The 27,596-nt window shown below is 39.6% G+C and overlaps 1 protein-coding gene across 6 annotated transcripts in view; it reads left to right on the forward strand.

Moving 5' to 3' along the window:
* SUGCT (succinyl-CoA:glutarate-CoA transferase) overlaps window positions 1-27,596 on the forward strand; it is a 553,331-nt gene that overhangs the window by 96,073 nt on the left and 429,662 nt on the right. For all 6 annotated transcript variants that reach the window (XR_010381748.1, XM_031454642.2, XM_064487720.1 and 3 more), the window contains exon 9: window positions 9,635-9,730. Coding sequence is in view for 5 of the 6 variants with exons in the window: in XM_031454642.2 (XP_031310502.2) it covers window positions 9,635-9,730 (96 nt within the window). In the remaining variant the exon portion in view is untranslated. The remainder of the gene's footprint in view (window positions 1-9,634; window positions 9,731-27,596) is intronic.

The following is a 27,596-nucleotide window of genomic DNA, read 5'->3' on the forward strand; positions in this document are numbered from 1 at the left end:
AAAGTGTATGAAGCCCTTCCCCAAATAAGCCACAACTTCCTGTAGAAGCAGCATGCTGGCTCCATGGAGCAATGAGGGTCAGTGGGAGGCAGCCTTTATTCAGTGCTCTGACCTCTGAGCTGAACTGCGTAGTGCTCCCTCGTAGAACCTGTTGGTCCCGCTGTTGCAGACTCGCCCCGTCCCCATTTCTAGGCCAGTTCTGACTTAAGGGAAGAGCTATTTCATCTCTCTACTCCCCATCCATGAATCTTCTGCTTACTCATGTACTCACTTTTAGCTCAGTGAGGTCTTGACCCCTGAAGATTCCCTTGTTGTTCCTAAGCCACCTTTGTTGCCCTCCTCACCCTGAATGTGAGGTCTCAGGCCCTGACATTGCTCTCTGACCCAGTCTCTGTGTTTATCCATTTGGTGTGTGGTGAAGAATGGATGACTCGTTCTGTGTGACTCCAGTGGGCAGGGCCTGGTGTAGAGGGAGAAAGAGGCCCTTGTCAGCCTGTCCTTGTCATTCTACGAAGATGCCTTCTGCTGTTCCGCTTCCCTGTGGGGATTGCATCCGACTTTCCTCTTTTTCACTTAAAAGATTTCTTCTTTTTAAAAATTTTATTTATTTATTTATTTATTTATTTATTTATTTATTTATTTATTTATTTATTGTCTTTGTTTTGGGGGGAGGTAAGTAAGTTTTATTCATTTACTTATTTATTTTAATGGAGGTACTGGGGATTGAACCCAGGACCTTGTGCATGCTAAGCATGTGCTCTACCCCTGAGCTATAGCCTCCCCTGCTGAAAGATTTCTTCTTCATTAAGATTCTCCTCCCAAATTAGAGCAAAATTGTGCCATTCCTTCATTTATTCACTGATAATTACTGAGTATCTGCAGTGTGTCTCAGACTGTGTTCCTGCTGCTGGGGACAGAGCACCAAACAAATCAGAGAAGTTCTTTCCCTCCCAAAGCTTCCATGCTACCAATGGACAGAGAAACACAAGAGGAAATGACTCTATCAGAGAGATGGTGTTTTAAACCATAACCCCCTTCACTTGTATTTTCTTTCTTGTCCTCTTCCATCTTGCTTAAGACCCCACACGTTCAATTATTCTTTTTTCTTGCATATTTAAATAAACTTCATGGTTTTTTTTTTCATCTTCAAAAATGAAACCTCTATCTTCCTGCTCACCTGCTTGAGCTACTGTCCAGTCTCTCTCCTTCCGCCTTTACACAAGCTTTCATTCATTCATTCCTTAGCCCCCTTTAGACTTTTGTCCCCACTGCTTTATTGATATTGCATCTTAATGATCATTTATGATCATTGTTTCGTTTTTAATTTTCATTAATTTATTCATTCATTTAAAAAACCCCAATACCTTTCCGTCTCTGCTGTGACTTGTTTGCGCATAGTATTGGTTTTGTATGGAAGGCCCTTTTCCTTGGGTTTGCAGGGCTAAATTCCCTTTATCGAAGGGTCAGCTCAAATGTCACTTTTTATCCCTACTTGATTTTTTAAAAAAAAAGTCTCTTATGGAACCGATTATTTCCATCTTAAATTATAGATTTTAATCTTCTTGAGAGATCAAACTTTGTTTTATTGATTTGGGGATCTTCCATGCACTTAACACAGTGCTTTGCATATAAGTGCTTATTAAATATCTGCTAAATGCCTGAAGGAAGCAATAAGCAAAAGTAACTTCATTCTTAGAACTTCTTTTAAAAACTAGTGTTGCAGAACAATGCATTATTTATTTTAAAAACAGACATATATATTTTTCTTTTTCAGTTTTATTAGGTAGAATTATTACAGTTTGACTCACATATACATTATATTGCATGTAAATACATATATACAATATGCTGCACATTTTAAAAACAGATTTATTTTAAAGAACTAGGTTATTTAAAATGTAGAACCGTATTTGAAGAAGACATTTGTAACTGAAGACATGCTATCACAGAGATAAATAAGTAAATCATGTCATTAAATGCTACTTTTCTACATTTTCACTTACTCATCACATTTTTTTTTTCAGTTTTTCATAACCACTTTTTGAGTCAAATGATTGACTGGGTCAGTGGTTTATGGTAAGAAATATGTTTGATGTATTATCCTAAACATGCTTTTGAAATTCTGCCTCTTTTTGCTGTCTGGTCTTACCTTCTGGCATTCGATATCCAGTTTCCTCATATGTCTGATTTTCATTCAGATGGATTGGCAAAATTATTCTGAGTCTAATGCAAATATGTTTTTCTTTCGAGTTCAGTATATAAAGTAAACATCAATATGATTTGACTATCGTTAGAGATAATTCAGAGGAATGTGAAACGTGGGTGTTCCATTCATTGAGTTTAAAAATTTCCATGAAGAGAAGGATATGATAATCTGTTTTTCTTTGTTAAGTAAATAAAAGTAGAGATTTTAAATTTATATAACAGCTCTACTGGTTTTTCAGTGTTTACAGGTAAAATGTTTATAGGTTGAAGTTTATTTCTAATTACATTGGAATAGAAGCCAAGACATAGTTGCAGCAAAGCAGAAAACTTTGAATGAGTTCTACTTTAAGAATTCTGTAATGGTTAAGGTTGGACTTATCTGCAGAGGTTTACTTAATTGAAAAGGATGCCTAATCACTGTTTTTCTCTTTACTAAGTAGGATAGTCCTATGAAACTTTTCCAGGATGAAGGCCACTCAGAAATCTTAAGGAGTCTGATTCTGTATGTAATTTAGTGTTAAACGACAGAATTCCAGAATAGCTGAGTTCAGGTCCTGGCTTGTCTCTACTTGGTACATAACCTTAGGCAGATTATTAACCTCTTCCATGCCTCAGTTTTTTCTTTGTACAATGGGTTCTTCAGAACACCTCTCTCATATGGCTGCCATGAGGATTAAGTGAGATACTTTATATAAAGTGCTTAGAACACTGCACAATAAGTGCTTAATAAGTACTAGCTTTCATCATCAGTAAGTACTAGAAACGTAAAATGATTGTTGTAGTATGGATAGGTAGGATTTCTTGTTCTTTCAACATGAGGTAGACAAAATATCTTCTCTACTCCTGAATATTGTTCTCTCCTTGGCCCTTAGTGGTTCTGAAGAAATGAGTTTACCTTAAGGTGTGAGGGACAAACTGAAACAGATTAAATTGTGTAGGAAGTTAGACATGCAAAGTAATGGAATTAGGATAAAAAAGAGAGATGTCAGTCCAGTCCAGGAACACGGTATATTTTTCCATCTGTTTGTGTTATCTTCAGTTTCTTTCATCAGTCTCTTACAGTTCTCCGAGTACTGGTCTTTTACCTCCTTAGGTAGGTTTATTCCTAGGTATCTTATTCTTTTTGATGCAATTGTAAATGGGATTGTTCCCTTAATTTCTCTTTCTGATAGTTTGTTGTTATTATATAGAAATGCAGCAGATTTCTGTATGTTAATTTGTGTGCCTAGAACAGTTCCTGGCAAATAGTAGGTGCAATATGAAGATTTTTGAATAATTGGGGGAATAAATGAGGTTCTCATTGACACCAAAATAAATATTATTTCCTTTCCTTTGCCCTATGACTCCTCTTCTCCTTTTGCTTTCTTGTAAGACTGGAACAGAAAGTATAAAGATGAGCCGAGAGCATCTTGTAGTACTACAAAGGAAGGAAGTGCTAAAACCGGAAAAAACTTAGAGCGATGGGGAGTATGTCAAAGGGACACAGGAGCCAAGTGAAGAGCTCCCAATGGCCAAAACTGGAATGATTTGAACAGTAAAATAAAGTAGTATTGGATTATAACTGAAAGTATAAAAGAAATATCCATGAGTCTGTGCTGAGATGAATAAATTATTGAAAGAAATAAATAGGAAAGAAGAGACAATTCTCTTGTGTGGAAGAATTCCAGATAGTTTATGTAGACACTGCCTTCAAGGAAGAAGAGCATAACTCCTCATCCCTTAAGTGTGGACTGTGCAGGGTGACTTCCTTCCGAAGTGTGGACAGGGGAGGAAAGAAATAGTGATTTTACAGTGGGAAAACCTGATTAACACTACCTCATTCAGGTGGTGAAGATCAAGACCAACAGTGACAAATCATGTTGGTAGTATGTACCTTTGACGTGGTGTGTTGAAAATGACACTTTTATCATCTTCCTTTCAAAAACCCATAACCCCAATCTCTTTATGAGAGAAATATAAAAAAAAATCCCTTTGAGGAACATTCTACAAAATACCTGATCAGAACTCTTCAAAGCTGTCAAGATGATCCAAAACAAGGAGTGTATGATAAATTGTTACAACCAAGAGAAGCCCAAGGAGGCAAGAACTAAATATAATGTGGTGGGTACCCTGGATGGGGATCCTGGAACAGAAAAATGACATTAAGTAAAAACTAAGGACTTCTGAACATATGCAATGTAATAATAATTTATCAATATTAGTTCTTTAATTATAAAATATCTATGACACTGATGTAAGATGTTAATAATAGGGGAACTGGGTGTGGAGTATACGGAAAGTCTCTGTACTACCTTGGTATTTTTTTCCTGTAAACCCAAAACCGTTCTAAAATAAAAAGTTAAAAAAATTTGTGAACATTTCCCCACATGATGCTGTATTCTTCTGTTGCATCATTTTAAGTGCTTTCTTTGTCTTCCATTACAAATGCATATTAGTTTAGAGTTCATTAAACCTATCTCTGATTTTGGAGTACTTAAATTGGTGCTAGTAATTTGTACCTACATTGTTGACCATACCTGTGATTAGAGGAGGATTGTTTTTGCCAAGGATTTTTATCTTCTTTTGTTTTATCTTGTTTATGATTTCTTCTCTAATTTTTTCTCTGTATTTCCCATTGAGGGAATGACTTTAAATACTGCCTGTATGCTGGTGACTCCAGCCCAATTGATTGTCTCACAGGCATCTCCAGTTCAACATATTTAAAGGTAAACTCTTATTTTCTTCCCCTTTAACTTGTCCTCTCTGACTTCCCTTATTTCTGTGAGTGCCTTCAGAGCTTAGCCAGATATTCAGACAGAAATCTGGGAGTTATGTTTGGCTCCTGTGTTACCATTCTATCTGCCATGTCCTTCCCGTATAATCTTTCATATGTTTTGTCCATTCTGATCCTAAAGCATTTCTTAAATCCACAATTTTTCCATTTCCACTGCCACTAACCTAGCCTGAGCTATCGTTAACTGATGCCCAGACCTTGCAATTCCATAACTGGCCTCTTTTCTGTTCATTCTTTGGATTTAATTGCAAATGCAGTGGGAAGCCCTGTGAGTTTTAAGCTGAAGGATGACGTAATATACTTTGTGATTTTAAAATGATCATCTGAAAGATGTGCAAAGGATAACTCCTTACCTAATGACCTGCAAGGGCTGGCATGGTCTGGCCTCTGTAAACCTCTCCAATTTCATTTCCTGTCTCTTTCTTGCCACGCTTCAGCTACATTGGTCTACTTTCAGTTTTTGGGTTTTTCTTCTTCCTGTATGCCAGTCTCTTTCCTGCCTTAGGGCTCTCACATATGTTATTCTCTTTGCTTTTAAAGTTCTCCTCCATCTCCTCTCCCCATGGCAGTTCCTATAACTGTTTGTTTAGTTGTCTTCGCTATTCTTAAGTCCAAAGAGGGCAGGACTACATCTTTCTCATTTACTTATGTACAGCCAGTACCTAGCACAGTGCTTTTACACGAAGCAACACCCAGTATTTGTTGAATAAATAAACAACTGGTAATTACTGTTTTCATTCATGCTTTAAAAATATTAGTGTGCAAGTTCTATTTTAGGTGCTGTGAGTACATACAAAGGGTTTATAATACATAATTCTTACCCTGAAATAGTTCCCAATTTAAAAGGAGTGATTGAATCACATTGTAGCATGGAGGAGGGCACTATAGTTGGAATAGTTAAGTTCTGCCACCAGCCAGCAATGTGACCTCAGATAAAGTATTTACCTTCTCTGTTCCTCTATTTATCTGTCTGTAATATTAAGGAGTTTGACTAGAGTTTCTTAAGGCTTTGGTTCCCAAATCTGTGTACAATTAATGGTACACTGGTTACATTATTTCTTCCCAGGCTCCAGTCCAGGTCTGGGTGGGGTCCAGGAATTCCCCAGGTGATTGCAGTGAGCCACTAGGGTCAGAAACTACTGATTTAGGTCTTTCCAGATTTACCATCATATAATTCTAACTGTAGTATGTGGCGAACTGTGAATGTGCAACGTGTTGTTGTTGTTGATGTTTGCTTAGGTTATGTGGGGGCTGAATGAAATGGCAGTGTTGAAATGGACTTTGAAGAATGGATACAGATACAGGCAGGTGCAGAAGTGATGCATGATTATTGTTTAGTCCAGCTTAGTTGGAGGCCGGAATAGATGCAAAGGAGTAGGAGGGAAAAATGACCCATTTTGATGTAATGGACTTGCAGTCTTGTTTTCCCCGTTTTTACCTGTGATACTTGGTTGTCCTTTTGGAGATGAAAGATTGTATTCTTGCAGCTTGATCTTCATTTCATAGAAGTAAATGTGGTGACAGACACCATGGGGCTCCTTTGGGAAATAATTGGGCATATTCTTCCTCAAGCCTTTTGGGGCTGTGCCCTTTGAGATCCACTTAGACCACGCCATTGGTTTTGTGGTATGCACAAAGACTATTGGGACCCACTATGTTATCTAAAATAATAATTTTGCTTTCAGAATGATTATTATTAAATCAAAGATGGCTTTTTTGTTTAGATGAAACCATATAAAGGCAACATTCTGAGTAAATTATATAGCATCCACATGATGAAATAATGAGCCTAAGTTTAGGGAATGAAAGTAATGATCTAATGCAATATTTAGAATGGGTCTACAGTATGTAGTTATTAACCTAAAAGTCACATCCTGCATTCTTTTGATTTGTGGAAAATTTGTCATTAATTGCCAGGAAACCTCTGATTTTTCGTACATAATCACGTCATAGCTGCTGGCTTTCTCCCCCTTCTCTTGCCTTAAAATACATCTTTGTAAATAGTAGATTACTTTCAGATCTGTAATGCCCCTTTTAAACATTGGGTTGCTAAGTTTAGCCCTGTTGGTCTCTTTTTTAAAATAGATTCCCACCTCCTCCCCCACCCCCAACTTTGCCTCTGAGTAGTTACTGACAAATCACACTTTTGTTTTTGGATGGCAATCGGCGTAAAATCTTATTTAACCTTTCTGCCCAGTGGGAGCATGCTAGTTCTGAAATGCTTTCTGTTTTCATGAGCTACCATTGTGTGGAGAAAATGGATATGATATTCTATTTGGAAACAGCCTGTGAGGTGAATTCTGACCCTTCATTCAAACTCCCTCTAAGAGGGGCTACTTTTATTAAATAGTTGTCAAGGGTAGCTTATCAAGGCAGAGTCAGAAACACAGAAGTCACAACTGAGAAGAAAGAACGACGTAGTGAGCAAGAGATGAGGCAGCCAGGCCGCCCTCCAGCCTAGCACCCAGCCTATGCCTTTCCCTGCTGAGCGTCTGAGTAAATCTAGGATCACCCAGTCAGCCCACTTCTCCCTGTAGTCCTTGCTCTTGTTGACTTGTTGACTATCATTTGACTCTGAAATGAGAAAAGTGGAAATACCAAGGGTCTTGTGACTTCTGCTCACAAAGAATTGCCTTTATTAGTGTGAATTCTTGCCCTCCAGTAGCACCAGAGCTCCTTAGTGACTTTCACCAGAATTTTTCAAAAGAACAACGCCCCCAACCCCCAACATAACTAGATTAAAGAGGCACCTTTCTTACAGTAAAACCTCAGACTTGAGAAAATGTCCTCAACTTCAGGGAGAGCCTTCGTGGGAAAATGACTACTATTGTATCCCTGGTTATCTTTCTATCTGCCATGTTGTTAAGAAGAATAATAGTGGCAGAAGTATACACCTTGGAAGCAATGTAAGACCATTTACTATCTTGCAAATTGTGTTCTTTGTTCATGTTTCCTAGGGTGGCTTGTAGGCTTGCCCCTGCTTCAACCAGACCATGAATTATTTGGTTTGAAACAGGAGTTATGCTTTTTTTAAAAAAAGTTTGAAAACAGTTGGGCAAATGCCCAAGACTTTATAGGGAAGATGTCTGAAGGTCAATGTAGTTGATTTATATACCTACAGTTGTACATCTAGAGGTTGACAGAAATTAGAAGCCGTGACTCTGGCCTTCCCATCCAGTACATTTTGACTACAAAATGTTGATTTGATTTTCCATTTTGAAAGACACAGAAGTGATCTGTGAAATGGTGATTAGCACCAGGCAGCCCCAGGCAGCCCTGGAATGCTCCATGGTTCAAATGCCCAAGACCAGATGGAAGTCCAGAAGTGGATGACTCAAAGTTTATTAGTTTTGCCACCTGGGCAGTACAGCCAAACCAGCTGCCATAAGGCAGTTCCAATTTCAACAGAGCAGTAAATGAACATAAAAGTGAATATAAATCCAAAGAAAAAAGTAAAGGAGAATGGCTGCCGCAGAGAGGAGATTCATCCAGGCTGAGCTCCAGTGACAGCACTTGTGGGAGGCCAGCCACCGTGCCAGGTAGAGGGCAATGACAGGCTGCAGCACCAAGCCCTGAAAAATCACCCCTTGGCTTGCTTCAGGAGCCAGTCTCAGTTTGGGATGTTTGACTTGCTGGCTTGGTAGATTCCTAATCACATCCGATGATATAGAATGGGACAAGCCCCATGCTGTGTCATCATTATGCTATGAGGCCAGAAGCTTTTCTTCTGTAAACTATGGAAAGTGGTTGTTTGGTCACCTCCTTCCCATCGTTCTGGGCCCTTGGGGGCACGGATAGTCATTGGAACCTAAGCTCTTAGTGACAGATCACCAGGAATCAAGTCATTATCCTCATATGGAATTGAATTAGTATGGTCTTCAATATCTGTATATAAAAACTACAAGAGCCAGAGGCTGACCTTAAAACTTTAGAAGGCTCCTTTAATAGATCTGTGGTTCTTGAAAGCCGAAATAATTATGAGAATCTGGGCACAGGACCAAGTTGGGAGAAGTATAGTCATTTTTGTTTAAAGGAGAATGAGTCACTAATGAATAAAAAAATAAAACAAGTTAAATAATCTTGATCCTCTGTGTCAGTAAGAATGCTTTGGGTAACAAGTAACAGAAAATTTGACTAAACTGACTTAAACAAAATAGAAGTTTCTTCTTATTTTTTCATGATATGAGAAGTTTAGAGGAACGTGAACTCTGACGAGTTCGCCTGCTCAGTGATGATGCAGGTTCTTTTTTGTGTCATATTGATGGAAAGTAAAAGGGGGAAGGAACATACCAGTTGCTGATGTATTTTGCTACGGCTTTGATGCTAAAGGCTGGATCAGGATTCCATCTGCTGGGTCAACCTCTGCCTTCAGATGACCTTTCCAGGAGCGGAATGTTTCTGTGTTTATATGTCTCAGTTGACCATTACTCAGCACTTACAGTCTCATGCAATAATGTAATACCATTCTTCTTTTCTTTGTATGACAAAAGTGTGGTTGCCTGCATATTTTCCAATCAAACAGGACAGTTTTTCTCTCTCTTTTCCTTCTACAATGACATGAAATGAAATCAAATGAGAATGTTCCTATTATAAGTTTCTGTTTACGAATATAGGTAAATTAGTAAACTAGCTTTTTTTTTTTTTTTCTTTTGGTAGGTGGCATGTTTGACCCAGGTAGCTGCTAATTATCTTACTGGCCAGCAGGAAGCAAAACGCTGGGGTACCGCTCATGGCAGCATTGTTCCTTACCAGGTAAGAATACAGCAACATAGGATTGGGCTCCTAGAACCTGCAGTTTTGTATGATATGAGTTTGAGAAATGATTCCTTTAAAAACAACTTCCAGGGTATCCTGTCGTGTATCTTTGTCTGGGTATAACAAGCTTCTGTTGTTCACTTTAAATTCTGTGTTTTGCACGTTTCTTCATGAGACGATTAGTAACAGGACACTTAAATGGATCAAAAGAACTTGATGAAAGTCAGTGACTTTTGGACTCATATGATGGTTTGCTTTTTTTTTCAGCCAAAAGAGGCACTGATTGTAGCCATTTTATAAAGCATGGCTTGTTCGCCATGTCAATTATAAATTAAATGTTACTTACCCCATCTGACAACAATATCCTCACAGGGTTGAAATGAAATGAAAATTTGCGTGTGAAGGAGCTTCATTTCTTTGCGCAAAGCAGATGGTTCAGGAGCTGCTGTTCTTTATTAAGTGTCTAAGCTTTTCCTCAGAAATTCTTGACTTTGGCTAGTGTGAATGAGTATGTGAAGAAACTATGATCTTTCAAAAATAAAAAACAAAAACTCTAGCTCTTCTTCCAAACCCCTAACCTTGGTTAGCCTGGTTGCGTCATAATCTCGTTGTATTTACTAATGTCTTTGTCGTATCTTCTGTACCATGCTGTAAGTTGAAGAGCAGAAGTGTCCTCTTCATCCTTATGTCCCTTCTCACATCTAGTAGAAGCACGTACTAGGTACTGTGTAAATATCTCTTGAATAAAGGAGGACTGTTTTACTAAAGTCATTTCAGTGCTCGTGCTCTTGAAAGAACATATAAAAGTCAGCATTTTCCATTTGCAAGGAAATGCATCAACACTGCCGATCATTCTTGTAGTTTTAAGAACAGCATCTCCTTGGGCGAAACTAGATTAGGTTCCATTTTTTAAAATACAGATTTGAGGAAAACAATGACCCGATGTGAATCTAGAATTCTTCTCTATTTCTGTTTATGGTACCTTTACACTTGAGGCATTACTAAGATTTCCCTGTAGAACTGCCTTGTAATACATTTGTTTAATCTTTTGGCATAATTAAAGTTGTGGAGACATTTTCCTTAGTGTGTCTCTTCCCTCCAGCAGTGGTGTTATGACCACCATTATTGACATTTGGCTTTCCAACTTCCTAGCCCTTTGTGGCTGATCCTATACTTCTAGTCAAACCTACCTCACTTCACAGAAGTCTTTCTTTTAAACGAGAGCTCATCATATTCAGCCTTAGTTTACAGATAAGAAATCTGATACCTAGATTAGGTAGATGGACTCCAGCTCTTTACTGAATAATCTTTCGGATCGTGCCACCTTTGACAGGAGAGTGCTGTGATTTCAGTTCCTTTCTGCTGCTCCACCACACGTGCTGGCCATCAAACTTGCTCCTATCTAAGGGGTCTCATCCACTAATTTGTCCTCATCATTGATAATGGAAATCCCTCTCAAGGGCATTTTAGCAGGGGGCAGTGTTGGAACCCAGGGGAATTCATCTCAAATAATGGAAGTTCGGGCTTCCATCTTTGCTGTGTATGGAGAAAGTATCTGTGGGTTGGAAGGCTTTATGGTGTAACTCCTAATAACATCAGGTAGGGAGGTGTTCACTATGTTCAGGCATAAGGTTTATAAGCTATTTTTTGCTTATTTAAAAAAAATAGAACATCTTTAAAAAAAGTTTTGTGTAGACCTCAGCTATCCCTCCTGGGTGTTTACATGGAGACCCCTGGCATCTTGGGCATGCTCTCAATTATTTCACTGGGAGGTGAAAAGAAATTTAGAATCTTTGGCTTTTATTATGATATGTAAAAGATATGGGAAAGTCTGTATGTGTGTGTATTTGTGTTCTTTGAAGACACAAATTTACTTTTCCTTCTTGAATTGTCCCAGTCACATAAAATGGATACTGTGCCTATTTTGATCTAATTGATTGCAACTTCATAATCTATAAGAAATAAGAGAAGATCTACTAAACTTTTTCCTCGGAAGCCCGAAATTGATTGGTTTCCTCTTGGTGGAGAACTGGTTCAGCCCTGTGATTAAGGAACAAATGCAAATTTAGCTTGAATGAAACTAACATACTGAGATGGATCATAGATATGCTTGTAGACCCTGGTCTGTTTTCAATTTTTAAGAAATAGATTTGGAAAATATTTTTATGGGTGAATTCCAGGATAATTATAATTCAGTTTTCCATAATAATCACAGCTTTGCATTTAATTTGAGTTGCCTGAGTTTGGAGCTAAAAGTCTATAACAGAAGACCCTGATGGTCTCAGGAGTTAGTCAAGGTGCCCAGCTCACTCTCCACAATTACTGAACCTTATCTGAAGGATCATGGACCTTGAATGCCTGGAATGCAAAGTTTTGAAGAGTAGTGATCCTTGATTTGTGTGTTATTTTGTATACATGCAGTTCTTAACTTCCAGGGTTGAGTATCCACCTGTGCTCTTTTCTCCCTGTTCTTTGGCTGCCACCTTTCTGAACACAAGTATATTAAGCAGAGTGGACAGAATTGAGGTAAGCATTTTGCTATTTGTTGAACATTTTGGTAGATGCTTTTCTGGGAATTCAGATTTTTAAAAAGAATTTTTGATTTCAGTGCTTCTCTTGTTCCCATTAGCAGCGGATTTGGCCCCTGAGAAGTACCTAGCCCGAGGGAATGGTAATGACATAATGTTCGTGTTAATATTTTTAATGCACTGGTATTAGTTCAGTGTTTCTCAACCTTTCAGTTACAGTTGTAAAGATAGACATGGTTTAGGGATGGGAGAGGAGAGTGCAGAAAAAGCAGCTGGTCTTCAAAAATGTGTATTTTATTATGTTTATTATGTATATGCACAGTTATCAGTGGGACCGCTACCCTTTAGATACATGACTAACATGGTAATTCCTTAGTTTCCTAGCATGCGTATATCTAAAACTCTCTCCCAGAGTTCTTCAACTTCCTTGGAGCCTGTATTTGCATGTTCTCCTTTGTTTTCTGAACTCATGACCCACACTGGTGTCTTCCTCTCTCCAATATTATAGAAGATCCATTCACAAATACACTAAGAGCATGGGAGACCATACTGAAAATTTTAAAGAAAAATGGAGTTTTTGTATAGATAAAATTCATACAATCTCCCACGGGAGACCTCACCTTTCTTACCATATCCTTTGGCTGATACCAGGGAGTTTGTCATGAACAACATGAAACATGAGTCTGCTCACCTTCTGTTCCTCATTCTCTCCCTTCTTCTTTTTGGCTTCTCTTCTTTTCAAGAGGGACAAACTTCTCCAGTCTTATACAGAGTTATTACACCCTCTAGTGCAGCATAGGTCTTTGAGTTGCTACCTCTACCTGAAATGCTTAACAATTTTTGTTTACATAAAAATAATCCCTTCTAACGAGCATCTAACAGAAGCCAGCCAAGCTCTCTCTGTGTTCCTGATAAGACCATCTCTCTCCCAGTTCATTCTACCTGCAGGAGGACTTGAGGGAGCTCACAGAGTTCCTTGTGTTCCTTCCGCTACAGTGTTGCCTCCATGATCAGTATAAACTACCCAAGAGGCCAATCCGGAGAATGAGACCACAACTACAATCATCTTTCCCTTGAAAGATGACCAGGACAAGTCTTGTCATTCCTTACACGTTTGCCTCAGTCACCACCAGGACTCCAAGCCTTCCAGGCCATCTGCAGTCACCTGGACAGTGACCCCCATATGGCTCTGTTCATCTCTTCCTTTGACCCAGTCATTTCTTCTGCCACCAGTCTTGGTGGTCTAAAATCCACACAGAGGACCAAAGCAACAGGCTGGCTGCCCATAGCCTCCTTTGCTCTTAATGACCTTTTCCTGTCTTCACTTGGTTCCCACTCACTTATTTCTCTTGCTTATGCATGCACGTGAGTCCTTTGGAAATCCTGTGACGATGCCGACTCTGACTCCAGGTGGTGCTGATGCTGCGCGTCATGATAAGACAGTGGAGCTAGACTTCGCTGAGTGCACCGTCTCGTTTGTGTTCAACTGGCAAGTCCCAACGCTGATCAGACTTACTGCTCCATCTATTCTGTGCCTGCACTGAAGCAGTGAATATGGCTGGAAGAAAACGTTTAAGTACTGTGTTGACTTCTTACTCTCAATTCATGACTGTCTTGTCCTCAGCCTTACTCAGCAATCTTACCACATTTACCTTCCCTGTGATGACTTTCGCATCTTCTCGGATCGTCCTCCTCCCTTCTCGTCCTTAGCCAAACACTTTGCCTCATATGCCACTAAAAATTGATACAGCTAGAAGGCAACTACTTCATTTTTCTCTACCATACCTCCCAAACTCCTACATGGGTACCACATGTAGTGCACTTCCTTTCCTCCTGTCACGGTGGATGAACTGTCCCTTTCCTCATTTTGCCTACTTAAAGGCCTTGCTCTGCACCTGATCTCCTCTAACATCTGTATTATCCATCAGTGGACAGATACATGATCACATCCTTCACCCTAAAAAAACCTAGCCTCGGACTGCCCCCCCCCCCCCCCCCCGCCGCCTCCTGCCCCCAGCCTTAACCTCTCTACTCCAGGGCATATTTTATTCCATTTACCATCTCATTTCTTCAAGCTCTTATATTACAAAACTCTTCAAGAGTTTTGGGTGGTGTCTGCTGGAAGGAAGCACTGCATCATCTATTCTGCAGGGCCATTTGTGCCTCACACGTAGAGAGATTCTAGCAGCACCCTGAGGCCTCAGGAGCTGGGTGCTGTGGACTGGCTAGGGGAAGCTGACTTTCTGGGCAGATCATTAATAGGAATACTATTCTTATGCTTTTTCTTGAGCCTTTCAAATCTAGGGCCTTCAAAGGAAATTTTTCCTTTAAATGGCCTGATGACTTACATGGTGATTTCTTTTAAACTCCCTCTTGCCCCCCATAGCCTCCAATTCAGGAGAATGCAGAAAACAATGATTCAGATGATTAAATGAAATCATGTCTCCCTTTCTTCAGTTTGGACTCATTCAACCCAGGAGTAGAGCAGGAAGCTGTGCTATGTTATTTCTGGTGGGGACATGAGACTGGATGTTTAATTTGGCATAAGCAGAGTCTCAGACAGGCAGTAAATTCCAAGTTTGAAGAGATACAGCACTTTGCTATCATTCCTTAGCACAACGTCAAAATGCTGTTAAATCATAGCAGATTAGGTAACCTTGGGGATCTTTTTTTTTTTTTAAACCCATGGTAAGGATTTTTTTAAGAGCCAAAATGTGAATGATATACATCTGTCTCTTTTTATGTGTGACTTTTTTTTTTTAATACCACAGTTACACTAAAGCATTCATTCACTAAACTTTGAAAATACAATTTTGAACAGGCATGTGATTGTAGTGCATATTTTATTTAATTGATGAATTGACAATAACTGGAATAATCATGCTGGCTTCCATCAAACACATAGCATGTAACTGGGATACATATACATATATATTTTTTCTCACTTTATGTTGATGAAAGGGACATAGAGAAAGATAAAGCAACTTTCCTGTGGCTGTTGCTAGAAAGTCAAAGGGCCTTAATTAGAACCATGGCTTTAAGATTTCAAAACTTGTTTCCTTTCTCACTACATCTCCGAAGTAGTTCTTCTGGTGCTTGACATATTGTGGCTACCTGTCTTTAAGTTTCTTTGGCAGAGGGTAGAGTTCTTCTGATCTGTTTCTATTGTCTGTTTGACAAATAACCTATTTATTATGACTTAGAAGATACCAAACGTAACAAGTGACCGGGCTATAGACGTATATTTGAATTCTGAGCTATCAGCAATTGTGGGTTTCCCTCTACCAAGTTTTCAACTCATGCTTTCAAATGACTCTTAATAACTTCAACTAACTACAGTTTCTTGAGCCCCCTCTGGAGTAGGCACTGTTTTAGTTCCGGAAGGCTTTCAGATGAGGAAGAACTAGGCCCTTGATTTCAAGGACCTCAGGGACAATATGTCCAAGCATAGCCGAGAGGATCTGTGTGTTGGACTCAGACAGACGTGGGCTCATAACTTGGCTTTGCCACTGAATGGGTGTGAAATCTTGATGTCTTTAATATCCCTAGTGTTAGCTGCTTCCTATGCAAAAAGGTGACAATGATAATTGTTTCCATGTTCATTGTTGGAATTAAATGAGATTATTTCTGCAGTTGAAATAATAATTATAACTTTGTAAAATAGTTTCTAGGACACTATGAAATAGTCTCTATGAAAACTATCCATGGAACTTAGGAGCAGAGTAAATAAAGATACATAGCTGACTTTCTTTTTTAATGGTATTTCTACTTTAATCTCTTTCTTTCTCTCTCTGTTTCTGTCTTTCTTTCTTTTGAAGGTGGAAAGGAGGGGAAGTACTGTGTACTTTTATATTTAAAAAAAAACTGTCCTCAGATCTTTTTTAGAAATTGTGGTATTGAGCCATTTCCTAAATGTAACATTACTGAAGGAAATACAGTGTGAAGAGAATCATATATAACGCCACCACTCAATTGTCAAAAGGTTTCCAGTTTATTGAAGATAAAGTTTGAAGGGTTTAGTTAATTGAGATTTAGTATAAATTCATACCTAACTAAATGAAACATGAAAAAAATGATTTTCAGAAGTAATCTCTGAGAAGTCCACAAGACGGGAACCTGTTTCCGTAAAAGATACATACCTACCCTTTTGACTGACAAACATTGTGGAGGTTTCTCCTTCAGTTTTAAAAAGTGAGAGAACTGCAGAGTATTTTAAACATCTCTTCTTACAACCTTAAGATTGAAGTGAACTTTGATAATCTTTACTTAGTGAAAAATACCTGAAGATTTATTGAGAACAAAAGTGTAGGTGATGGCAAATACATTAGATTACATCTCAGAGGTTCCTGTAAACTTTTGTATTACTTTACGGACAAGTTAGAATATTCAAAACTTTTTGTTTGTTTGTTTAATTAAGGCATGAATTGTCTGAATTTCTCCCACCTCTTTTGTTCCAAAGGTCTTGGCCAGGTAGCTTTTGCTCATTTGCTTTAAATCTTACATTTGTCTTAATCCTTATGAATTTGAGATTCTTATTAAAACAGAACAGAATCATTTACTTGAAGATCCTGGTTACTTTGAAACCAGTTGGCTAGAATTTGGCCACAGTCCCAAGAATATAGGTAGTTGGGCAATCCAACAGGCAGGTGAAATTAGAGCAGATGTTTGGCTACTGGCATATAGCTGCCACCCTCTGGGCTTCTCCTTAGAAAAGGTTCAGCTTCTTTTGATTTAAAAATAAAGTCCCTAAATTTAAAATAAATTAGGCAACATGATGTTTAAGGAGAGCATATTGCACAAAGAATAAACATACATATGACTGTTCAAAAACTATTGTGATTCTCATAAATCAGTACTGCCTCCAGCTGACAAATAGCATCTTTTTAATGCGTTTCACTAAGAGGTAACATCGAAAGAGGCACAAGGAAAGGCAGTGTGTCTTAAGGAGTAAATCAGAAATTCTCTTAGGATCTCGTCAGCTTTTCTTGCATTCTCTATATTCTCAGTATATACAAAGAGTTGATGGGATTGTATGTTGTTCATGCCTATCAAATTCGCTAAAGTTATCCCGAAGGAGCAAATGCCATTTTTAATATTCAGCTGAATAAGAATATTATTATTATTAAGTCAATATTACATTAATAATCATTATAATCATCAGAGATAACATTTATTGTGTGATTGCTATGTCAGTTCAGTACTTTACGTATATTAACCCTGTCCTCACAGCCACCCTGTGAAATAGGCATGGCTATTGTCCTCACTTTCAGATGAGGAAACTGAGACTTTTCAAGGTTAGGTGGCTTGCCCAAGGTCACGTGTGAGTGTGTAGCTGGGATTCTAACCAAGGCAGAAGGACTATGCTATAAAGGCAGATGATGTGATGCCTCTTACTTAAACTGGAATGTTTGGTCTCATTTTCTGTCTTCATCCCACTTTTGAGGAAGAATTCTGTGACATTTTCCTCTACATAATTTCCCCTTAGGAATGCCAAGAGCAATTGAAGAGGTATAAACAATTCTGTTGTTTACTCATTACAGAGGTCCTTAATTATGACTTAAAAGCAAATTTCTTTCAGGAAATCAGGTTGTACATCTTTGGAATAGATCCTTTGATCGCATATGCTAGAATTATATTAGAATCATAATTAAGTCAAGTTATAGTGAAACAGCTATCTCTGTCTCCTTGTAGGTAATGTGAACAGTGCTGTCCTTGAGCAATATAGGAGCTTGGGGTAATTTTAGCAATTGTGAGACCCATGGTTTCTAGTTTTCAAACAGTATTTCTGTGAGGTTGGTAGGCTGGGGCAGGAGTTGGGGTGGGAAGGAGTGTTTGGGGCAAGAGAAGGAACACTGAGGGGCTTGGATTAGGGGAGAAGCCAAGTAGTCATATCTCCAAGTCTCCCGAGCCGATTTCAACCAGAACAGCTCCGCTTTTCTTTTGTTTGTTTGAAATAGGGGTTGCACTGCTTAAAAGTGATTATTTGTCATAGATCAATTGACTTGTACTGAAAGATTCCACAGGACTAGAAAGTGAATTTTGTATATGTTTCTGTGTGTGTTTGAGAAAAGAAAGATGGTTTTCCTGAATGTTGGTGGCTCCTAGAACTGTGACCTAGAACCAGTAAAGCGTCCAGTCCACTGAGATAGAGGCCTAGGCAGGAGTTCGTGTGCGGCCAGGCAGAGCTCCCCTGTGCAGGAGCACACACGTGACCTCACAGCCGAGGGTCTGGCCTGGTGGCTCTGCATGGAGGCTCTTTGGCTCAGGTAAAGCACGTAAGACTGGAAACAGCTGGACTTGGATGTAGTTACACATCCTGTTCTGTTCTTAGGGGTGTCCAGGGCAAATGTTGAAATTCTGAGTAGGTGTGCTTAGCACTTACACAATACCCTGGTGGCTCCCTGTTCTGGTGTAGGTTACCTGGGGGGAAAAGAAATTCTGATATGATACAAATGACTATTACAGTATAATTCAATATTGGGCAAATGAAAGAAAACCTGGAGTGAACCTATGTTGGAGACTTGAGCAAGTCACGCCCCCATGTGTAAATATGGCTGTGAAGTTATGCATTCTTCCTTCCTAGTTTGTTTCTGGAAATTTAGGGAAAGGAGTGCTGGTGCGGCGGCTCTGCTCAGACAGGAGGTAGCAAGTGTGCATGCTGAGTGGGGCTAGTGAAACAGGAACATTAAAAGAAATCATGTTAGTAATTCATTAGACCTAATTTTAACCTGAAAGTGATGCTTTTATCTTTTTTGGGGGTGGGGAGTGGGAGTTGACTGCTCTTTTTAAAAAATTATTTATGTGTTTTATTTTTCATGAAGGTACTGGGGATTGAACCCAGGCGCTCTAGCTATTTCCCTTCCCCCTGCAAAATGATTCTCAAGGGTCCCTTCTCTGTTCTTTCCTCAGGGTAAAAGCAAGTGAGAAAGGCTTTAGGTCCTTGCCACTCCGTGGAGCAGTGGTATCAGCATTCCTGGAAGCTTGTTAGGATTAATAGCTTCTCCTTTGTTCTGCTGAACCAGAATCTGCATTTTAACCAGATCCCCAGGTGATGTGCTTTCACGTTAGGTTTTGAGAAGCCAGCCCTGCTCTGCAGTGTGTGTGAAATCCTCCTGGTTATTGCATTACAAGTCCACTAGATGTCACTCTTGTAACCTGGTAATGGGAAGGCGTTTTTTTTCTGTGGGGACTTGGAAGCAGCCGTGAACGCTAACACATCGTTAGGTGACTTCCTCCCTATCTTAGAGCTACTGTTGTACCTGTTGACTATTTAAGGTAAACCTACCTTTCTTTCTGGTTCAAAGTCCTGGGGAGAAATTCCTGGGGATGATTTTCATTTTGTTGAATTAACACTCATGCCTTCCATTTCCGCCTCATTCAAGCCTCCTGTTGCTCGGGTTAGTTCTGTCATTATATAACCTCAGCACAGACTAAGCTGCGGTTGCTCTGATGGACTGGCTCACCAAGAGAGCAGCATCCCGGCCTGCTCAGCACCGCGACACAGAGTAAACGTACAGGTTTGATCTATGTAGAAATGATCTAGAGCAGAAGGGAAGTGAGGCTGTGACCTGAAATTAGCATCAACCTCTGTGTGATTGTTGGAGGAAGTGCAGACCTTTCTGAGTTCTGAAGTCTCAAGGGTGGTTTTACAGAGAAGTCTACTTCTGCTTAGAAAGAAACGTCCCAAGTGGAACCTTGTAGGGTGTCAGTTTCAGCCTTGAAGATGAATATAGAGGACATTTACAGGTAAAGCAAGATCCAGAGGGAGATGATACACTTTCAGAGATATATGAGGCCCCGTGGGACAAGCCCTGGTAACAACTGGTTAGGCCTGTGTATTAGGAAAGGGGGGTGAGAAGGTTAAGGACTGTGCTGTAGAATATCCAATTTTTTGCCGGATGCCCAGCTTGAGAAAAGTTAGTTCTTGAAATAAGTCAGCCTCTTGTGAAATTCTCCTCCCTCTGAGTCTGATGTGGTTTTTCATCTATTTCAGTTAACAAGGGTAGCAAACAAGTAGTAACGTAGCAGGTGTGTATGTGTGTATGTGTGTGTGTGTTAGGGTGTGTTTTGTGAGTGTGTATATTTCCTCTTGTTGGTGTGTGGGAGGGGCATTTATAATTTATAATATCACTAAATGAGTGAAAAAGTTTAATTTGATTGCTTTCAGTCTAGTAAACATTCTTATTGATGTGAAAACAACATGATTTTAGCTTAAATATGATTTTCTTTTGTACAAAATAATTGAGGTGGCCATAGTATTTACTTCGAGTCTTTAGAGTCCTTTTTGCAACATCACTTATTATGATGTGACTCCTGATGACCAGGAGCAGAACTAATTTTCAAGCATTTTACTGAGAATCAATTTTATTGTTAAAATATTATCTAAATTATGGAACGCAAACCTAAAGTACTAGTTTCCCATTCCGGGCCAAGGTCCAAATTTCTGCTTCTGCAGTGATAGGATTTTTGCACCACCATTCCCATTACTGTTGAATTTCCTTTTCAACTGTTCCTAAGACTGCAGATGCTACCAGATATACCAGCACACTTTAGATGTATTATTTAAAAGCATGGGCTTTGGAGTCAGACAGACTGGGGCAAATTGCTTCATTTCTCCTAGCGTCAGTTTCTTCATCTGTAACACAGGGACAGTACTACCTGCCTCAAGGATGGTGGTGATGATTTAGCAAGACAGGACCTGTGGCATCTGTGGCACTGAGTCAGGCACGTGGTGTGCGTTCAGTAGCTGGTAGCCGTCATCACCCCTGTTGCATCCATCCCACAGAGCCCGCACCTGTAGCTATGATTCCCGTCTCTCAGTTGTTAAAACCCAGCCCACCAACTGTTCCTGCATTTTTTCTCCACCAGAGGACCGCTCCAAGTCAAGGAGGAGTCTTCCTTTCCCTCTGCCTGGCTAATGTGTGTGTGTGAGGAGATGGGCAGACAGGGAGCAGAGCAGTAGGATGCAAAGCGGAAGGGAGGGTGTTGGTCTCAGCACTGCAACAAGGAGAGAAGTTCTCCTTACAGCCCACGCTGGGCTGCTCGGTGAAGATTCCCCTCAGTGTTCTGAAGTGGTCAAGCTCAGCAGAACTGAGAATAGTCAGCACCATTAGTATTGTCGGTACAGCCGTATCACAGGCTGGCCCGTGATCCTGTTCACCAATTTAAACATGATTTCTGGAGAAACAAACTCAAGAGACACAAACTGCCAAATCCCAATTGAATTTGTGCAACATACGTTCCAGATTGTCTGCTCTTTATTACCTTTACTGCTTTGGAGTGACCTTTTCGGTTCAGAGAGGACCTCGAGGCTTTGCATAGCTCTAACTTATACCTTGGGGGTCTCTGGGACATTCCCTGCTTCCCAGCAGCCTCAGAAAGCTCCTGTGAGGAAGTCTGAGGAGCTCTTTCATCCTGAAAACACCCTTGTAGGAGTCTTCACAGTCCGTCATAAGCTGCCCTAAGGTTTGATTTGATGAAGAGTAGTGGAGATTTTGGTATAACAGCAATCGTACTGGTGTGCTGCCTCAAATAAGAGAGGATGTAAAACATGAAAGAATGAGGAGCACTATGTGTCTTAAAAATACCCTCTCATTTTTCTTGCCAGACTTTTGCAGTGTGCATTGGATTTTTTTGTTTCTACATAGTTAATTTTCGTATATATTTCCTAATAATTATTTAAAATGCTTTCTCAGAAAACCTTAAAAGGGGTATGGTTTGTTCTTTTTTTCCTACGATATCATTCTTGTTTCCATTGCAAGGAGTCAAATCAGTAAGGTCAGTCCCAGTTCAAAGAAGGGAGGGTAGGGAGCAAAACTTATAATGGTGTTACTGTGTAGATTGCAAAAGAATCTGAGGTTTGTTCAGCAAATATAATGGTGCATTGAGGTGTTGTGTTAATGTGGGGGGCCAGAAAATGAGCTCAGTGTGTAGTGAATCTGTTAAGTGGCAGTTTACAGTTGAACCTAAAAACTGGGAGAAAGTTGATAAGTGCAGAGGAAGCATGGGACCCAATCTGACACAGATTTGCTCAGGGGAGGGTGGGGGGGAGGGGGGATTCTTCTGTGTGTTGGATGAAGGTGGGGATGGCAGAACTCTCCATCCGTATAAACAGAAGATTGACAGCTTTGTAGACAAGCAGATCCCCATGTATTTAAAAGCATTTAAATTCTAGTATAAAACAGAGTAGGTTGAATGATTGGTAGCCAGTAAGGATCCCAATTCCATTTTCTTTTCACTGGTTTGATAGAAGGAGAAAACATGAAAACTAGTGAAAACTGGTCCTGTAGGGTTAGGAGGTCTGTAGGAATCTCAGGGATGGATGGACTGATGGGATTCTAACGTTTTCTATATAGAAATGGTGAAAACAGAGTAAGTATGATAAAAACAGTAAATGAAAATGTGCAAAATAACGCTGGACAAATAAATTCTCTGTGGATGAGAAATTCATGCTCAATAATAAGAATATATTTAGGGACACTATGGACCAATGGCTCCTAAGCATTTTTTTTCTTTTTTCTTATAATTCCTTTGAGAAGCTAACGAAAACTATGGGATCCTTTCTCAGGAAAGTGCACTACCCATATACGTGCATGATTTTGCCTGTGATTTCAGGAGCTTCTCCGGTATCTTGGGATCCATCCCTGGATCTCCACCGAAGACCAAAATGAAAAGGATAATGACATTGAAATTCTATTGATAACACTAGAAAACTAGATCAAATAGTAGTTATGAGGGAAATCATACCCTGAGACTGAAAAAGCTCACACACACGTCTGCTTCACAGGGAAAGAAGTTATGGAATTAAGGACAGAATGAAGTTATGCTGGACTTGGGCCTAAGATTAGACAGGGATTGGTGCAGGAAATTATCTGTGACGATTGTAATAATACTCACAACTCAATTACATTCAACCTTCTGAAGGGGAGTGAAAAACAAAACAAAACAAAAATTCCTTCACATTATTACTCAGTTTTAAAAAAAAAATGGAACTATGATCAAATCAACGTGTGCCTTAAGTTAAAATTGGAAGTAATATTTTAAAAAGTCTGTAACTTGTAGGAAACCTGGAAATGCTTTAAACACATTAATGGAAGGGCAGGAAAATATGTCACATACCAAAGATTAGGAGCGCCTATAAAAACTTTTGCATCCATCTCATAAAATGAAAGAAGCCAGTATGGGGGGAAATGTAGGCAAAGATTGTTCAAGTGAGAACAGGGAAAACCTCAAAGTGTGACGGGTCAGGTGTAACTCAGAAGCCAGTCAGAGTGCAAAGGAATTCAAGAAACAGCACAAAAAGGCCCGCGATCCAGAAATAAAAGCTTTTTCATACATGAAAGGCAGAAGGTCACTTGGAAACTCAGTGGGACTGCTTGATGATCAGGGTGCAAAAGATGTGCTCATGGGGAAGAAAGGAGACCTGGAGGCTCAGTGAACTCTTTGCTTTGGTCTTTGTTGAAACATAGAAATTTCCTCTGTCATCATGTCTTTTGAAGCAAAGAGGTAAGAAAGGCAGTATTAGATCAAATAAGGGAACAGGATGTCCTACCTGATTGGCTTGCTGGGTATAAGTAAATTGCTGAAACTTTATGACATTCATTATATAAGGGTCTAAAGAAATTCAGGGGAATAAATTAACCAAAATGCAAAATAAGGTATTGCACTTGCTCTTCAGCGTTAGTGAATTCTACTCTTGTTTCCACTCTAACGAGGACACCCTAAAAATCTGTCAGTGAATCTCATTCAGATTGGTGGACTTCAAAAGTTGTAGGATCATTGGCCACTTAGTATAATGAGCGGAGGAAAGAATTCTGTTTTCTATGACATGCTGGATTGTTTGAGGAGGTAAATAAGCACCAGGAAACAAACAAACAAACAAACAAAAAAACACGACAAATGTAATTTTTTAGACTTTCAAGGAGTCGGTTACAAAGTTTCACAACAAAGCTACTCCAAATTGTGTATTAGGAGGAATATTTTGTCACACTTAGGTATTAACAGAGGAAACAAAAAGTAGGATGTGTGATCCTGCTGTTGATGGAGACGTGTGAGCAGGGAGGTCCCTCCAAGGGTTTCTGCTGGGCCTCTTTATTAAACATGTTTGTAGATAATCTAGAAGAGTAAGAACACAATGAAATTTCTGAGGATGTGGGACTAAGCTCTTTCGGCAAGTGATGTTATAAATCAACAGCAATATGCTTTTGAAAGATCGTGTAAGTGGACAGGAAAGTGGCAGGGAGGCTCAGTGCTGTAAGAAGTGCTGCCCATTTAGGGAAAACGAAACCAGACTACACTTGTAAAATTATGGGCTCTGAACTATTTAGACACCTGCTTTCATTCAGGAACCAGGGAAGGAATTTGAAGTCACTGAATTTGCATCCTTCTGAATAGGCCAGAGGAATGTTGGAAGGTTCAGAAACCAAAGAAAGGTACAGCTTGAAGCAAAACCATTGTGCCTGTACATTCTTTTGGCTTTGATGGTCATATCTCAGAAAGTGGCAGGAGAAGGACCTGGTTTCAAATCCTGGCTCAGTCTTTAACAAATTATTATGAGGGCCAAAGTGAATATATGTGAAATTGCCTAGAATGGTGGTCTGTGGTAAGCCTTGAATGTCGTCTCAGAGGGGACGTGAGGAAATTAGACTCTCCTTGCCCAAACAAATCATTCTGTCTCTCACCGGGTGTAGGCAAGTCCCTACCACGTGCTGATCCAACTCCTCTCCAACCCAGCTACAAGGAAGTACTTTTTACAAGGAAGACAGTTTAATTTTCGAATAGCTCTAGTTGTCACAGAGGACTTTCTACTTAGTTGAAAGCTACCTTTCTGTGATTTATAGACAACAGAGTAACAGAGAAGAAAGGGGAGGTGAGAAGTCAGTCAGACAAAACCGCTTACTTTGTGGATGAGGATGAGGAATATAAAGTGAAATAAAATCTCAGGAAAGCAAATGAGGGAGGCAAGTTACTAGTTCGTGAACTCTGACTTTTCAACAGAGTAATCAGTCATAGAGTTCTCTACACACAAACCCACACATCTCCATTTAGTTAATAGTTGCTAGATGTTGTTTAACTCAGAGTGGTGGGCTCTGTGGAGAGTGTGGAGAGTACTTGGCATTTCGCTTTTGAGTCTTTTAAAAAAATATCTGAGACTTGTCACCCGTATTGATACTAACACTTTCCAACCCCAGCAGATTGGAAGTCTGTGAAGGTCCCAGTATCTTAGAAGTTGGTCTTTCTCAACCTTGAAAGAATCTAGTCTGATAAATCTTGTTTTAAGAAGCATGGCATATAAGCAGCTTTCAGTGTGGAGTAACTACTGTCTATAAGCATCTTTGCTTGCTTGCTTGCTTATTTATTTATTTGGTAAATCTCAAGGCTAAGCTGTGGAGTCCCGATCCACAGTTACACTCCAGTACGCACATCTACGTCAGCCTTTCTCTCTCAGGTTTATCTCAGAATTTTATCCTCATTCATCTGTTCATCCCTAAGATTATAATTGTTGCAGTTGTCAGGAATCACCATTATCTCATTGACTTACAGCTATTATAATTACTCACATACTGTATATAAATTTGTATACTATTAATTCATGATATTCATCTGTAATAATTAGAGCACTCTGCCTCACACAGTGGGCCGCCCAGGCTCACAGAGCACGTTGGACAGACTTGGGACTTGACTCCAGGTCTTTACAAAACCGAGAAATCAGAAACCCTTTTGAAACTATACAAGGTTTTTCAGGCATGGATTCTGTCCAAAAAAAAAAAAATAAAGAAAAAAGGAAGAGGAACCCTAGATACCTGTTTCACAAAATTCTATCAAGAACAAAATCTCTTGGGCTGATGGTCAAACTCAAAAATGTTTTTTTTTTCCTTCCCCGCCACCCCTGGCCTCTTCTATTCCTGTAAACATTTCTGTTAGTAGAAAGTCTTATCTCTTTTTCCTCTCTGCTCTCCACACAAACCTCAGGCCCATTCCCGGAGGATGAGCAGTGGATACCATCCTGCTTGGATTAGCCCCTAGGCAACTGTGGTAGCTCCACTGGTGAGATACATTCTGGTTCATGATGGCATTTTATTCTCTTTCTTACTTGCTGAAACTTGGGTAATTATAAATTTAAATTGCCAGCTTGGGATGTGTTTCCACCCACATGAATTCATAAAACTTCACCTCATTGATATTTGTTTGCATTATTTATTAGTATGTTTATTTTACCTTGATATTTATAAGGCCCTCATTATGCAGGCCCATTTTGACCTTCTCTTGTTGAGCATTCATTGCCAGCTCTTAGTACTGATCCCACCCTCAGGCTGATTTATTTTATTTACTGCATTGCTGCTCCTTTAGAGCAGGGGTTGGCAAACCATGGCCCTTGGGCCAAATCCACCCTGTGCCTGATTTTATGTGGCACGTGAGCTAAGGATAGCTTTTACATTTTTAAATGATTAAGAAAAATCAAATGAAGGATAATATTTTGCAACTCATGAAAATTACATGAAACTGAAATTTCAGTGTTCATAAATAAAGTTTTATTGAGTCATAGTCACGCTCAGCTCATTGGATTATGTATTCTCAATGTCTGCTGTTGTGCTACAACAGAAGAGTTTTGGCACAGGCTGTGTGCCCTGCAAAGCTGAAAATATTTACAATGAGCCCTTTACAGAAAAAGTTTGCTGACCCTTGTTGTAAAGTGTCTCCAAAGACCTGATCAGCATCACTCTCTATTTCGCCAAGGGCCTTTTCCTTTCTTGGAGTTCCAGCTTGAATTCCACTTCCTTCATCACTCTCAGAAATTCCTCTCTTCACCTAACACATATTAGCATTTGATTATTACATAGTTCTCTAATACTTTTATGTGTATTGTGTCTTCTTTCCCCTCCTTTTTTGTAAATGTAATTTTTTTTGAAGGCGGGAGCCATGTAATGTGTTTAGCAACATAGCACTCAGCCCAGGATTAGGCACACAGTACTTGACTCTAACAAGATATTTGCTGAATTTAATTGAATTTCTTTAAGTGGGGTCCTCCAGAATTCATTTAAGGAGCCACGGTGGGGAAGACAGGATTTTGACATACACATAATTTATGTGATTATCGCTTTTTGTGGTTTTGTATACAGAAATGTGGGAGCCCGGAAGAGCAAGTAACCAGAGGAGTCAGAAGAGGCTTCACATAGGAAGTAAAATTTGATCCTAATCTTGAGGACTGAGTAGAGTTTGCTAGGTTAAGAGGAGGGAATGGGGACCATTCCATGACTGGGTGTGTACAGGGCGTGGATGGAAGAGTATAGCCAGGTGACCTGTCCTTCCCCTTCCTCCACAACAGAGGGATGAAC

This window comes from Camelus dromedarius, chromosome 7 (assembly GCF_036321535.1).
Source record: "Camelus dromedarius isolate mCamDro1 chromosome 7, mCamDro1.pat, whole genome shotgun sequence".
Classification (NCBI taxonomy): domain Eukaryota; kingdom Metazoa; phylum Chordata; class Mammalia; order Artiodactyla; family Camelidae; genus Camelus; species Camelus dromedarius.